Source organism: Macaca mulatta, chromosome 15 (assembly GCF_049350105.2).
Source record: "Macaca mulatta isolate MMU2019108-1 chromosome 15, T2T-MMU8v2.0, whole genome shotgun sequence".
NCBI classification, from domain to species: Eukaryota; Metazoa; Chordata; class Mammalia; order Primates; family Cercopithecidae; genus Macaca; species Macaca mulatta.
This window is the reverse complement of record NC_133420.1, coordinates 6,093,546-6,108,927: the sequence shown is the minus strand read 5'-3', so window position 1 is coordinate 6,108,927 and position 15,382 is coordinate 6,093,546. Positions and strand designations below refer to the sequence as shown.

Below are 15,382 nucleotides of genomic sequence, written 5' to 3'. Positions count from 1 at the left end.
AGGGCTTTTCCCGAGCCTGCCCTGCGTGCTCAGGACCGCCCAGGCCAGGCCGAGCTCCAGGCATGTGCAGGAGACTGAGGCCAGAGGGTGGGGGCCCACACCACGCAGAACTTGCTTCCCTGGTCACCTGTACCCGCCCTCTGGGCCCTCTAGGCTGTCCTGGCCTTGAGAACTGCCCCGGGGACCTCCCCTAAGTGGGTATTCATTCCTTCAGGAACGTGCCAGGGCTAACTCAGCCGGGAGCTGGGCAGGGGCCTACAGTTCCTGAGAGCTTGTAAGCACCAGAGGTGCTGCAGACATCCTGGGTCCAGCCAGTTGAGGGGGCCTCCACTCCAGCCTGTGGAGGGCTGGGGGCACCAGCTGGAGAACTATAAAGGGGGTTTGCCCCGTCTGCCCAGGAGGTGGGCTTTTGCTGGCAAAGGGCTAGGCGCCGGTGAGGCCAGGCTGGGAGCTAGGGATTGGCAAGAAACAGATGGAGGGGATGGAACCGGGCGGCTGTGGGCTCCTCGAGCGCCTTGTTCCAGTCCTTGTGTCGTGGTGACCTGCCTGAGCGGGGCTCGAAATCCGGAGGCAGAGGCAGGCAAGTTGTATTTTTTTTTTTTTTTTTTTGAGACGGAAGTCTCACCCTTTCGCCCAGGCTGGAGTACAGTGGTGCGATCTCAGCTCACTGCAAGCTCCGCCTCCAAGGTTCACGCCATTCTCCTGCCTCAGCCTCCCGAGTAGCTGGGCATACAGGTGCCTGCCACCACGTCCGGCTAATTTTTTATATTTTTGATAGAGACGGGGTTTCTCCGTGTTAGCCAGGATGGTCTCCATCTTCTGACCTTGTGATCCGCCCGCCTCGGCTCCCAAAGTGCTGGGATTACAGGCGTGAGCCACCGCGCCCAGCCTATAAGTTGCATTTTTAAACTTCTATTAAACACTTTAAACACAGACAACAAAAGAGAGGGGTGTGCAAAACCCACATGCCCATCCCCACCGCGCTTCCCTGGGCCCCATCTGCTCCATGAGCCACTGGCATGAGGGCCGGGGACCACCCTGCTTCACATGCATCTGGTGGATGGGACCTGCCTGGCCATCTGGCCTTTGTGACTCCCAACCCATAAAACGCTCTCCCCCGAAGGGCCTCAGGGAAGGTCTGTGGCCTGAGGCATCCTTGCAGGATGTCCCCATCCTGCTGCTACAGGGCTCCCTGAGCTGCCTGCACACTCAGAACCTCATTCCGGCACTTTCCAACCACAGCACGCTGTCTCAAGTCAGCTCTGCTAGCAGAATCCAGAGCCTGCTTTCACCAACCGGCAGAAGTGGGAGGTGCACGGGGCCAGGCAGCAGGGCCCTCCACAGTGGCTGCTGGAAAGCTCTGGCTTTCGCCTGTAGCTAAGACGAGGGGTCTAGCGGTTCAGACACCTTGTTTGAAAAATTCAGCCACGTGATCTGCAAGGATGATCCAACGCTAGAATCCGGTCTGTCCAGCTCTGAGATGTGCAGCTGCATGACTCACACGTCCATCATGCATGGGTCCCTGTGGTCAGGCCCAGGCAGCAGTGGTCTGAGTCTGCCCCTGACCCTGAGGGCTGAGGACCTGACGAGAACCTGCCAGCACAAGGCACCAGTTAGGGCAAGAGCAAGTGAGGTGTGGAAGGCCACGATGTTCTCCAAGGACCAGCTAAGTCAGCAGAGAAGAGACAGTGCGGTCAACTGCAGAATTTATTAAATAAAAAAACTATCATTTGGAACAGGAGGAAAAAAGAAAGTTTAAAAAAAATTCTATAGGAAAAAAGTCAAAAAGGCATTTAGTGTTCATCAACTTCCCTCTGCGGGAGGCCGTCAGAAAGGCAGCTAGGACCTCACACACCCGGGCGGGCGGGCTCTGCACATACTTGAAATTCCTGAATTCTAAACTGCATTGTACAAAATGCTACTTGAAACATCCACTAGAACCCCCAGCCAAAGCGGCGCATCTGGACAGCTTCACAGCACGGAATGTGTGGCCACGGTCCCCGTGGGTCCTTGGGGAGGACAGCAGCAGCCATGCAGTGGCCCCTCCGCACTCGGGCCATGACCACAGGGACCAGCCACTGGGGCCACCAGAGTGACCCGGGAGCCAGAGGGAGCCCTGAGTGTCGGCGGAAGGCACAGGTCCCTGCCCAGGGTGGCCACCTCAGAGGCGCATTTAGTGTTTGTTCTACTTACGAAAGCAAGGACAATCAATTGTACTTATCTTACAACTGATGTTCTGGGATGGGATTGGAAAACACTGATTCCAGAACCGCTCTTTTTCTTAAAATCGCTGGCTTTCATGACAGTGTCTTCCAAGAGCTCATCAGAATCTGTAAACACCGCAGGAATTTCGCCACGAAGGGCTGCATAGAAACCACGGGGGCAGCTCGGCCAGGGCTGCTCCCATTGCGGTGGCCAAGAACTGGCTGAGGGCACGACACTGGACTCTTGCGATAAACACTTTACTCTGGGTGAAGACTGCGTATTTAAGGACACAACTGCACATTCAGATCAAGCGGTGGTGATCTCAGGGCATACGCGGAGCTTCATGCTGAAAACACCCAGGGGTCCTCAGGAGTCTTCCTCCTCATCTTTAATTTCAGAAATTCTGTCTATAGATTTAAGGATTTCAGCAACGAGATTCAGTGTCTCAGCTCCGGAAACCAGTTGCCTGAAAGCAAGCACGGATACCAGGATGGGCGGCAGCAGCTACTCGGCAGCAATGGGGCTCTGGGGGGAGAAAGGGGAGGGGCTGGAGGGGAAGAAACGGGGGGTTCCACAGGGGAGGTCGGGGAGAACGGGGAGGGGTTCCAAGGGGTGGGGGAAGGGGAGAGGTTCTGCGTGGGAGGAAGGGGCGGGTCTGCAGGGGGAAGAATGGGGAGGGTTTCCATGGCGGGGGTGGGGGGGAAAAAGGGGAAGGATTGGTATGGGGAAAAAGGGGGGAGGTTCTGAGGGGGAGAGAGGGGAGGGATTCTGGGGAGGGTGGGGAAGGAAGGGGAGGGATTCCAGGGGGAAGAATGGGGAGGGTTTCCATGGTGGGGGAAGGCCTCATTCCACAGGGGAAGGGTAGAACAGGGAGGGGTTCTGGGGGGAGAAAGGTGAGGAGTTCCAGGGAGAAAGGGACAGAGTTCTGTGGGGGAGAAACGGAAGAGGTCCCAGGGAGAAAGGGGTGGGGTTTGCCGGGGGGCGGGGGGGAGAAAGCGACAGGGTTCTGGGGGAGAAAGGGACACGGTTCTGGGGGAGAAAGGGACAGGGTCTGGGGGAGAAAGGGACAGGGTTCTGGGGGAGAAAGGGACAGGGTTCTGGGAGAGAAAGGGACAGGATCTGGGGGAGAAAGGGACACGGTTCTGGGGGAGAAAGGGACACGGTTCTGGGGGAGAAAGGGACAGGATTCTGGGGGAGAAAGCGACAGGGTTCTGGGGGAGAAAGGGACACGGTTCTGGGGGAGAAAGGGACACGGTTCTGGGGGAGAAAGGGACACGGTTCTGGGGGAGAAAGGGACAGGGTCTGGGGGAGAAAGGGACACGGTTCTGGGGGAGAAAGGGACACGGTTCTGGGGGAGAAAGGGACACGGTTCTGGGGGAGAAAGGGACACGGTTCTGGGGGAGAAAGGGACACGGTTCTGGGAGAGAAAGGGACACGGTTCTGGGGGAGAAAGGGACACGGTTCTGGGGGAGAAAGGGACAGGGTCTGGGGGAGAAAGGGACAGGGTCTGGGGGAGAAAGGGACACGGTTCTGGGGGAGAAAGGGACAGGGTCTGGGGGAGAAAGGGACAGGGTCTGGGGGAGAAAGGGACACGGTTCTGGGGGAGAAAGGGACACGGTTCTGGGGGAGAAAGGGACACGGTTCTGGGGGAGAAAGGGACACGGTTCTGGGGAGAAAGGGACACGGTTCTGGGGGAGAAAGGGACACGGTTCTGGGGGAGAAAGGGACGGGGTTCAGGGGGAGAAAGGGACACGGTTCTGGGAGAGTAAGGGACAGGGTCTGGGGGAGAAAGGGACACGGTTCTGGGGGAGAAAGGGACACGGTTCTGGGGGAGAAAGGGACAGGGTCTGGGGGAGAAAGGGACACGGTTCTGGGAGAGTAAGGGACAGGGTCTGGGGGAGAAAGGGACACGGTTCTGGGGGAGAAAGGGACACGGTTCTGGGGGAGAAAGGGACAGGGTCTGGGGGAGAAAGGGACACGGTTCTGGGGGAGAAAGGGACACGGTTCTGGGGGAGAAAGGGACAGGATCTGGGGGAGAAAGGGACACGGTTCTGGGGGAGAAAGGGACACGGTTCTGGGGGAGAAAGGGACAGGGTTCAGGGGGAGAAAGGGACAGGGTTCTGGGGGAGAAAGGGACAGGGTTCTGGGGGAGAAAGGGACAGGGTTCTGGGGGAGAAAGGGACACGGTTCTGGGGGAGAAAGGGACACGGTTCTGGGGGAGAAAGGGACACGGTTCTGGGGGAGAAAGGGACAGGGTCTGGGGGAGAAAGGGACACGGTTCTGGGGGAGAAAGGGACACGGTTCTGGGGGAGAAAGGGACACGGTTCTGGGGGAGAAAGGGACACGGTTCTGGGGGAGAAAGGGACGGGGTTCAGGGGGAGAAAGGGACACGGTTCAGGGGGAGAAAGGGACACGGTTCAGGGGGAGAAAGGGACAGGGTTCAGGGGGAGAAAGGGACAGGGTTCTGGGGGAGAAAGGGACAGGGTTCTGGGGGAGAAAGGGACACGGTTCTGGGGGAGAAAGGGACAGGTTCTGGGGGAGAAAGGGACACGGTTCTGGGGGAGAAAGGGACACGGTTCTGGGGGAGAAAGGGACACGGTTCTGGGGGAGAAAGGGACGGGGTTCAGGGGGAGAAAGGGACACGGTTCTGGGGGAGAAAGGGACACGGTTCTGGGGGAGAAAGGGACAGGGTCTGGGGGAGAAAGGGACACGGTTCTGGGGGAGAAAGGGACGGGGTTCAGGGGGAGAAAGGGACACGGTTCTGGGGGAGAAAGGGACACGGTTCTGGGGGAGAAAGGGACACGGTTCTGGGGGAGAAAGGGACAGGGTCTGGGGGAGAAAGGGACAGGGTCTGGGGGAGAAAGGGACACGGTTCTGGGGGAGAAAGGGACACGGTTCTGGGGGAGAAAGGGACAGGGTCTGGGGGAGAAAGGGACAGGGTCTGGGGGAGAAAGGGACACGGTTCTGGGGGAGAAAGGGACACGGTTCTGGGGGAGAAAGGGACAGGGTCTGGGGGAGAAAGGGACAGGGTCTGGGGGAGAAAGGGACACGGTTCTGGGGGAGAAAGGGACAGGGTTCTGGGGGAGAAAGGGACAGGGTTCTGGGGGAGAAAGGGACAGGGTTCAGGGGGAGAAAGGGACAGGGTTCAGGGGGAGAAAGGGACACGGTTCTGGGGGAGAAAGGGACAGGGTCTGGGGGAGAAAGGGACAGGGTCTGGGGGAGAAAGGGACAGGGTTCTGGGGGAGAAAGGGACAGGGTTCTGGGGGAGAAAGGGACACGGTTCAGGGGGAGAAAGGGACGGGGTTCAGGGGGAGAAAGGGACGGGGTTCTGGGGAGAAAGGGACACGGTTCTGGGGAGAAAGGGACAGGGTCTGGGGGAGAAAGGGACACGGTTCAGGGGGAGAAAGGGACACGGTTCTGGGGGAGAAAGGGACAGGGTTCTGGGGGAGAAAGGGACACGGTTCTGGGGGAGAAAGGGACAGGGTCTGGGGGAGAAAGGGACACGGTTCTGGGGGAGAAAGGGACAGGGTACAGGGGGAGAAAGGGACAGGGTTCAGGGGGAGAAAGGGACGGGGTTCAGGGGGAGAAAGGGACACGGTTCTGGGGGAGAAAGGGACACGGTTCAGGGGGAGAAAGGGACACGGTTCAGGGGGAGAAAGGGACGGGGTTCTGGGGGAGAAAGGGACAGGGTTCTGGGGGAGAAAGGGACAGGGTTCTGGGGGAGAAAGGGACACGGTTCTGGGGGAGAAAGGGACACGGTTCTGGGGGAGAAAGGGACAGGGTCTGGGGGAGAAAGGGACAGGGTCTGGGGGAGAAAGGGACAGGGTCTGGGGGAGAAAGGGACAGGGTCTGGGGGAGAAAGGGACAGGGTCTGGGGGAGAAAGGGACACGGTTCTGGGGGAGAAAGGGACACGGTTCTGGGGGAGAAAGGGACACGGTTCTGGGGGAGTAAGGGACAGGATCTGGGGGAGAAAGGGACAGGTTCTGGGGGAGAAAGGGACACGGTTCTGGGGGAGAAAGGGACACGGTTCTGGGGGAGAAAGGGACGGGGTTCAGGGGGAGAAAGGGACGGGGTTCAGGGGGAGAAAGGGACGGGGTTCAGGGGGAGAAAGGGACGGGGTTCTGGGGGAGAAAGGGACGGGGTTCTGGGGGAGAAAGGGACGGGGTTCTGGGGGAGAAAGGGACACGGTTCTGGGGGAGAAAGGGACAGGGTTCTGGGGGAGAAAGGGACACGGTTCTGGGGGAGAAAGGGACAGGGTCTGGGGGAGAAAGGGACAGGGTTCTGGGGGAGAAAGGGACACGGTACAGGGGGAGAAAGGGACAGGGTTCAGGGGGAGAAAGGGACACGGTTCTGGGGGAGAAAGGGACGGGGTTCAGGGGGAGAAAGGGACACGGTTCTGGGGGAGAAAGGGACATGGTCTGGGGGAGAAAGGGACAGTTCTGGGGGAGAAAGGGACACGGTTCTGGGGGAGAAAGGGACACGGTTCTGGGGGAGAAAGGGACAGGGTTCTGGGGGAGAAAGGGACAGGGTTCTGGGGGAGAAAGGGACACGGTTCTGGGGGAGAAAGGGACAGGGTTCTGGGGGAGAAAGGGACAGGGTTCAGGGGGGAAAGGGACACGGTTCAGGGGGAGAAAGGGACGGGGTTCTGGGGGAGAAAGGGACACGGTTCAGGGGGAGAAAGGGACACGGTTCAGGGGGAGAAAGGGACAGGGTTCAGGGGGAGAAAGGGACACGGTTCAGGGGGAGAAAGGGACAGGGTTCAGGGGGAGAAAGGGACACGGTTCTGGGGGAGAAAGGGACAGGGTCTGGGGGAGAAAGGGACACGGTCTGGGGGAGAAAGGGACACGGTTCTGGGGGAGAAAGGGACACGGTTCTGGGGGAGAAAGGGACACGGTTCTGGGGGAGAAAGGGACACGGTTCTGGGGGAGAAAGGGACACGGTTCTGGGGGAGAAAGGGACGGGGTTCAGGGGGAGAAAGGGACACGGTTCTGGGGGAGAAAGGGACAGGGTCTGGGGGAGAAAGGGACAGGGTTCTGGGGGAGAAAGGGACACGGTTCTGGGGGAGAAAGGGACAGGGTCTGGGGGAGAAAGGGACAGGGTCTGGGGGAGAAAGGGACAGGGTTCTGGGGGAGAAAGGGACACGGTTCTGGGGGAGAAAGGGACAGGGTCTGGGGGAGAAAGGGACACGGTTCTGGGGGAGAAAGGGACAGGGTTCTGGGGGAGAAAGGGACAGGGTTCTGGGGGAGAAAGGGACAGGGTTCTGGGGGAGAAAGGGACAGGGTTCTGGGGGAGAAAGGGACACGGTTCTGGGGGAGAAAGGGACACGGTTCTGGGGGAGAAAGGGACAGGGTTCTGGGGGAGAAAGGGGAGGGGTTCCAGGGAGAAAGGGACAGGGTTCTGGGGGAGAAAGGGGAGGGGTTCCAGGGAGAAAGCGGTGGGGTTTGGGGGCAGAAAGGGACAGGATTCCTGGGAGAAAGGGAGGCGCTCAAGGGAGAACCACGTTTTCCACTCCTAGCTCCTCTTCGAGGAGACCCATACCTGACTTCACAGGAGACGGCTCCCTTATACACAGGGAGTGCTCTGGGGGGCCAAAACCGCCCTGCAGAGCTCAGCCCAGTGGGCGGCAGACACTCACCACTGTCACAGTGATGGTGGCTGGCATGTCCCCAGCCAGGCACAGTAGTAAGGGCCTTCTGGGAATTTGCTTTTTCACCAGGAGGGAAACTACCACTATTTCCTTTATTCAGAGCTTTAGTGTCCACAGGTGGTGGGGCTGTCTGCACCTCCCAGGTGGGCCGATCAGACACTACAAGGTGGGTTAGAAAGCCTGTGGTCTGTCCACAAAGTGACCCAGAGAGCTATCGGGACCACTGAGCACGCGTCCCTCCCTGCGGCTCCCTGGTCCTCCAGCCACAGTGCTGTCAGCCTGGGCCCCCACCCAGTATCACTGACGACCACTCCAATCTCACCCCTTTCCCTGCCAGGCTTCCCAGTGCCTCCCAGGCACTCACTTAATAGAAGCCTGTGCGCCGTTCATGACCACCCGGAGGTTCTGCAAGGCCACGTCGGCGTTCTGCTTCACCACAGTCAGGCTGGCGCCCTGGCCGCACCGCAGGGCTTCATTCTCTCGCTGGAAGTTGGAGACCTGCGCCTGGGGGGACGGTTATGGCTAAGGAGAGAGCAGCTTCGAGGCAATCCGGATAAAAGTCACCCCCCAGCGAGGCGAGGACTTACCCGTGGGGGCCTGGCACTCAGGACGGGTGCTCTGGCCTAACTAGGGGCTCGCCTCTGGGACTGGGGGCTTAACGGCTTCCCCTTCACTCCAGTATATGCCTAGCACCTAGCTCTATGGAAACAGGGACTCCCAAGTGGACGCCCCATGCCAGACCCCAAAGTCCCAACAGAACTCCAGGGCCTCCCTCTGCTTCAGGCCCCGACAGGAAGCAGGTGCTGTCCCCATTTGAAGTCCTTTCTCTGCTTGGGCCCAGGGGAAACCCCAGCAGAGTCTTTTATCTCCGTCTGCTTGAATTCATTATCTATGTGACTCCACAGATCAAAGGAAAACACTGAAGTCCTTTCTTTAATTACCTGGAGCAAACTGATTCTATGTGATTCCACAAATCAAAAAAAACACTGAAGGCCTTTCCTTTAATTACCTGGAGCAAACTGATTTCCTGTTTCAGTTTCACGACGTGGTTTTCTGCCTTTACAGCCCGTTTCTGTTACCAAAAAAAAAAAAAAAACCCCACAAAAAGCATCACTGATGTCCTCACATTAATACCGGACACGGGCCTCAACGCAGGGAGCAGGAGGTCACCCAACCTGGCTGTGGCCCTTCACAGCCCCTGTGCCCCACCCAGTCCCACCTCCAATCTCAGACCATGCATGGGAAGGGCTCACCGTGCAGCGGTTGTGCTCTGGTTTGCCCCCACTCCCCATAGACGGCCTCATGGGCCAGCTATCCCCAGGCACAGGGAGACAGCGATGTCAAGGGACACTGGTCCCAGAGAGCCACATGGCCCTGCTCCCAAGGGCAAGCTGTAGCAGCTGCTGAAGGCAGCCGCACTTTCTCAGGAGCGCTCCTGCCCCACCCAGCTCATCCGACTGAAAGAAAGAAACCCATACGGTCATCAGCTCCAGGTTCTGCTCCACCTGCTGAACCACCGACTCCAAGTCGTGGTAGTCGCTCTCCTCCTTGATCATTTTTGCTTCTAATTTCCGCTCAAGTGTCCTCACCCTTGTTAAAGAAAAATCCGAGTTGTTAATTTCTGTGGCTACTTTTAAGAGGACTACAGAAAGATACCTCATGAGCCAGATAAAACCCGCTAAGAGCCTGTGACGGAATGGGCCTCAAGCACAGTGGGGCGGCGGCAGCAGCCTCAGGTCTAGACCTGCAGCCGGCTACCAGGCAGGCGTGCAGGGAGGGGCTCTCACAGCACTGCTGCTCCAACAAGGAATCTGGTGGCTTTTTGTCTAAAGTTTAAAATAAACCTTCGCCAGACGCCGTGGCTCACGCCTATAATCCCAACACTTTAGGAGCTTGAAGCGAGAGGATTCCTTGAGCCGAGGAGTTTGAGACAAGCCCGGGCAACACAGTGAGACCCTGTCTCTACAAAAATAAAATTTAAAAATTAGCCAGGTGCAGTGGCAAACACCTGTAGTCTCAGTTACTCAAGAGGCTGAGACGGGAGGATCACCGGAGCCAAGCAGGTCAAGGCGGCAGTGAGCCATGATTGTGCCACTGCACTCGAGCCTGGGTGACACAGCAAGACCCTGTCTCAAAATAAACTTTTATGCACAACACAGAAATGTGTTGGATGCTGAACATTTATATACAATAAAACCCAGATCTGGTTCGACTCTGATTACTTCATTATCATTTAAAAACGGATTTCCCTCTGTGTTAGATGTTGTGGATTGCATTCCTAACTGAAAGCTTACATACATTTCTGTTTGAGCTTCAGAGAAGCTCTGAACCTCATTCAGCTTTCTTCTCAGCTTAGAATTTTCATCTTTCAGCTGTGGAGAGAGAACATCCTCATTAGAAAGTCAGCATGTCTCGCTCAAAAGGGTGTGCGCTTCTGCGGTCTGGCTCTAGAGCCTCCTGATAAGCAGAGATGGCTGGGTCAGTGCAGCGTCCACCTGCAGCGCACTACAGAGGAAGACCACGGAGGCCGGCACTTTTCAAAGACCTGTGGTCACAGATGCCAGTTAATTTTACTCAGAGGCCGGGGCAGTGGCTCACGCCTGTAATCCCAGCACTTTGGGAGGCCGACGCGGGTGGATCACCTGAGGTCAGCAGTTTGAGACCAGCCTGGCCAACATGGTGCCCTCGTCTCTACTAAAAATACAAAAATTAGCCAGGAGTGGTGGCAGGCACCTGCAGTCCCAACTACTTGGGTGGCTGAAGCAGGAGAATCACTTGAACTCGGGAGGCAGAGGTTGCAGTGAGCCGAGATCATGCCACTGCACTCCAGCGTGAGCAACACAGTGAGACACTGTCTCAGGAAAAAACAAAAATTTTTTCTTTTTTTTTTTTTTTTTTTTTTTTTTTTTTTTGAGACGGAGTCTCGCTCTGTCGCCCAGGCTGGAGTGCAGTGGCACGATCTCGGCTCACTGCAAGCTCCGCCTCCCGGGTTCACGCCATTCTCCTGCCTCAGCCTCCCGAGTAGCTGGGACTACAGGCGCCCACAACCGCGCCCGGCTAATTTTTTGTATTTTTAGTAGAGACGGGGTTTCACCGTGGTCTCGATCTCCTGACCTTGTGATCCGCCCGCCTCGGCCTCCCAAAGTGCTGGGATTACAGGCGTGAGCCACCGCGCCCGGCTTTTCTTTTTTTTTGAAACGGAGTTTCGCTTTTGTCACCTAGGCTGGAGTCACCACGCTCAGCCTAATTTTTGTATTTTTAGTAGAGACAGGGGTTTCACCATGTTGGCCAGGCTGGTCTCGAACTCCTGACCTCGTGATCCACCTGCTTCAGTCTCCCAAAGTGCTAAGATTACAGGCGTGAGCCACTGCGCCCGGCTAAAAAAAATTTTTTTTTACTCACATCTTACAACCTTTTAGGTGATTATAATTTTGTAAAAAATTTTCCTCCTCTTAGACTACTTAGCAAGATGTCCCTGAGCTGACGACTGCAGCCAGCCTTTCCTGAGGGTACAGCCCTTTAAGTGCCCAACTGCATCCAATTCACAGCTTCTAGCTCACCAGTCCTCTTTAGCCGGTTCTATTCACACGTGTAACCAGAGGCAAAGTCAAAGGGAAAGTGGATAGCAGGCTGTTACGCAAGTCGTCTCGTCCTGGAAATCAAACCAGGCCACCCAGGAGGCAGGGTAGCTCTAGGTTCTCCCTGGGAGAGGCTGCTCGGACAGGTGCTGTGCCAGAGGGCGTCGCAAGGCTCACTTACTGCTTCGTAACTTATCTGCAGCGTCCGCAGGTGCCTGTCTCCCAGAGACTCTCCATGAGCCGCAAAGTCTGCGCTAGGACTCCCTGCCGGAGAGGCCGGAGACACGCGAGAATCAGTGTCACTCAATGCCCATGGGGGCAGAGACTCAGGCCCTGCCAGCTCCGACGGGGTGGAGAAAAAGGAAAGGTATGTGCTGCAGGGCGATGTGCCGGCACGGACCCGCTCGGGGTGAGTCTGCTCGATGGCGGACGGCAGGTAGGCCCCACTCCATCCAGTGTCCTCATCCTCCTCCTCATCCAGGAGGTCACCGGCCCCTGTCGGGTCCTCAAAAAATGGCTGCTGATACTCCAGGCCATACCCCCCGGTTTGGGAGGGTGGGGAGTTGTGGTCAAGTCCCAGTGAATGCCTCGAGGCTTCCTGAAAAAAAAAAAAAGACAAAAAACAGTGGAGGCCATGCTTCTGACTCAGAGTGCATCTTCCTTTCTCTCTGTTCTGCCTCGGAACACGAAGAAAGGCCCAATCTCATCTACTGGAAGGAGCCCAGCAGCTTCTGGGCCCAGAGCTGCTCCCCAGCACTGATGCCTGTCCTGCCCTGCCACACTCGTGCACAATCTCCTCCAAAGGAAGCCGCAGAGGCCAGAACAGAAACGTCCCGCGGAGCCATCACCCACAATGCCGTGGATTTACCTTTGCATAAATCCTGCTGGCCGGGTCCTCTTTTGACAGGCCGAGGTTCTTGGTCTTCAGAAACTCTTTAAAGGAGAATGGATTTGCCTCTTCGAGATCTTCAAATTTGTCATCTGAAATAACAGACGTCACAGATGCATAAAGTCTACTGAAGAGCGCTGAAAGGGAACCTTCCTGTTCACCTGTCTTTCCGGAGCATGGCCACATGTGAGATCGGGTAGCCACGCTCGTCATTCTACCATGACTCAGGTGGCACTAAGAAGCGTGAAGGAGGCCGGGCACGGTGGCTCACGCCTGTAATCCCAGCACTTTGGGAGGCCGAGGCAGGTGAATCATGAGGTCAGGAGATCGAGACCATCCTGGCTAACACGGTGAAACCCCGTCTCTACTAAAAATGCAAAAAATTAGCCGGGTGTGGCGGCGGGCGCCTGTAGTCCCAGCTACTCCGGAGGCTGAGGCAGGAGAATGGTGTGAACCCGGGAGGCGGAGCTTGCAGTGAGCCAAGATCGCACCACTGCACTCCCGCCTGGGCAACTGAGCGAGACTCCCTCTCAAAAAAAAGCGTGAAGGTGGCTGAAAGTGGGCAGTGACACGGACGTGCGTCTGCATTTGAAATCTTCTCCTTCCACCCCTCGGCCCCTGCTCCCACACTGTGCTGCCCACTAAAACTCCCCTGGGGAGCTTTAAAACGACCCAGGCCACTCCACTGCACACACCCAGTTCCCTGGTGTGAAGTCAACCTGTGCTGGGAGCTCTCAAAGCTCCTCAGGTGATCGGGCACGGTGGCTCACTCCTGTACTCCCAGCACTGTGGGAGGCCGAGGCGGGCGGATCACGAAGTCAGGAGATTGAGACCATCCCGGCTAACACGGTGATAACCCATCTCTACTAAAAATACAAAAAATTAGCCGGGCCTGGTGGCGGGCCCCTGTAGTCCCAGCTACTCAGGAGGCTGAGGCAGGAGAATGGCAAGAACCCGGGAGGCGGAGCTTGCCGTGAGCTGAGATCGCAGCCTGGGCGACAGAGTGAGACTCCGTCTCAAAAAAACAAACAGCAGCAGCAACGACAAGTTCCTCAGGTGCTGCAAAACTGGGGATCCGGCGCTCTTTGACCCTCTTCCCGACTTTCCTACTTAGGTAACCTAGCTAACGCCCACCTTTCTCTTCTCCCTCTCACCGCTTTCCCACCCTCCGGGGACTTAAGCAGCCACGCTTGGCCCTCCCAGCTGCGAGCCCCATGTAATGCCGGCTCCTGTGGCCCCAGCCCCTGAGGTGGGACTTCCCCACTCCCTGACGTTCCCTCACCCAGGTTCTTCTGCCCTTGCACCTCGCTCCTACTCTAGGGTCAAGACTGAACCCTTGAAATCCCACCCCCACCTGCTCTTTTGGGCTCCAGATACACCATGTAGCCCGTCATATCGACAGTCCTGCCACCAGACACGTGCCTGGCACTGTGTTGGATGGAGACAAGAAGAAAAGGTGACTGAACTACTCTACCTCCAAAATGTGTCTCGTGGGCTCCTGACGGGCTCTGCTTAGAATATTTCCCCTTTTCATAGCCAAAATCTGCAAAGAAACAATGTCACCCACCATGACGGCAGGAAGTCTTTATGACCTCACATTTGTGTTTTGGTTTTGTTGCACATGGAGTCTCCACTGCAGTGGTTCTCACAGCCTAGAGAACCTCTAGAGAACCTTTTTTTTTTTTTTTTTTGAGACGGAGTCTCACTCTGTTGCCCAGGCTGGAGTGCAGTGGCGCAATCTCAGCTCACTGCAAGCTCCGCCTCCCAGGTTCACGACATTCTCCTGCCTCAGCCTCCCCAGTAGCTGGACATACAGGTGCCCACCACCACGCCCGGCTAATTTTTTGTATCTTTTAGTAGAGACAGGGTTTCACCATGTTAGCCAGGATGGTCTCAATCTCCTGACCTCGTGATCCACCTGCCTCGGCCTCCCAAAGTGCTGGGATTCCAGGCGTGAGCCACCGCGCCCGGTGGGCCAAGAGAACTTTAAAAAACACGAGCTCCCGGACTTGTGACCCTGGAGATGGCCTGACTCACACAGACTGGCCCTGGTATCTGTGGTCTGAAAGGGGTTCCTCAGTAGGTTTTGAAGCCCAGTCGGAGCGAGCGTGTCCTCTTGTCTTGTGACACCCCCCGAATGTCCTCAGACCCTGGCAGCGCCACACAAACACTCCCGCACACCCCGGGCACCCAGCAGCACTTCTGCTCGGGTAGAACGAGGATGAACCAGATCTGGCCGCTGCCCGGCTGTGGAGGCAGATGGAATGCTCCAGCTCCGTTTCCAATCACCGCCCACTGGGGTGAAGGCCCCCCCACTTCAGCCCCACGAGGAAAGCGGGCCGGCTCCTGTGCTCCCTGGGCACTACCCATCCTGAACTGGAACTGTCTGGGGGGAGGTCTCCCCACAACCAGACTGTGAGCTCCTAGCAGGGGACTCCGCCTTTGAATTCCGAGTGCCTGGCACGCAGTGAGCGCGGTGCTCATTGTTGGGTCAATGGACGAGCTCTTGCGGCAGCGGAGGTGCCACAGGTGGCGCGGGAACTGGAGGCGTCCCCGGGGCCGGCGCCCTCGTCTCTCACCTGTGTCTCCCACGGAAGCCAGCACCGGGCTGGGCACATAGCACATAAAGGCCGGCCGAATGCCGAAGAAGGGGGAGTCCAGGTCCCTGCCATGGGGGCGCTCACAGTCTAGCTGGGGGAGACAAGACCGGCGCTCATAGAACGCTGGAGCTGGAAGCAACGACAACAGCGACTTTACTGCGCGCCGGGGCGGCCGCCGCCCACCTGAACCGCTGGACTCGGCCCCTGCCCCGCTCACCGTCGGGAATGGCGAGGCTCCGGACTCGGGACAGCGGGGTGGCGCCCGGGCGGCGCGGGTAGCCCGACATCGCCGCGGGCCAGGCGGGGCAGGACCTGCCTAGCCCGGCAGCGGCGGCTCCATGGCCCCGGCTCCGCCCGGGCCGCGGTCCGTGTCGCCCGCCCCCGTCGCCTGCCGCTTGGCCGTCCCCGCTCCTCCGAGCCTCTCGCCGCTGCTTCCGCTCCGAGCACCGGAAGCGCGCGCCG

General features: G+C 57.9%; 1 protein-coding gene across 5 annotated transcripts; it reads right to left on the bottom strand.

Annotated features, from left to right (window-relative positions):
• Positions 1 to 1,689: 1,689 nt before the first annotated feature.
• ENTR1 (endosome associated trafficking regulator 1) lies at positions 1,690 to 15,368 on the bottom strand. Of its 5 annotated transcripts, XM_002799925.4 has the most exons (10): positions 15,138 to 15,368; positions 14,900 to 15,049; positions 13,795 to 13,863; positions 12,300 to 12,412; positions 11,613 to 12,029; positions 10,152 to 10,225; positions 9,332 to 9,443; positions 8,863 to 8,925; positions 8,218 to 8,357; positions 1,690 to 2,671 (listed from the first exon to the last, which is right to left on the bottom strand). In XM_002799925.4, the coding sequence occupies exons 1-10, from the start codon at positions 15,205 to 15,207 to the stop codon at positions 2,572 to 2,574; spliced, it is 1,308 nt and encodes a 435-aa protein (XP_002799971.3). In that variant the 5' UTR covers positions 15,208 to 15,368; the 3' UTR covers positions 1,690 to 2,571. The 5 variants fall into 5 exon arrangements, with proteins under 5 accessions (XP_002799971.3, XP_077823253.1, XP_002799970.1 ...); XM_077967127.1 differs by lacking the exon at positions 13,795 to 13,863 and having other exon boundaries at positions 1,690 to 2,730; XM_002799924.4 differs by lacking the exon at positions 13,795 to 13,863.
• Positions 15,369 to 15,382: the final 14 nt, after the last annotated feature.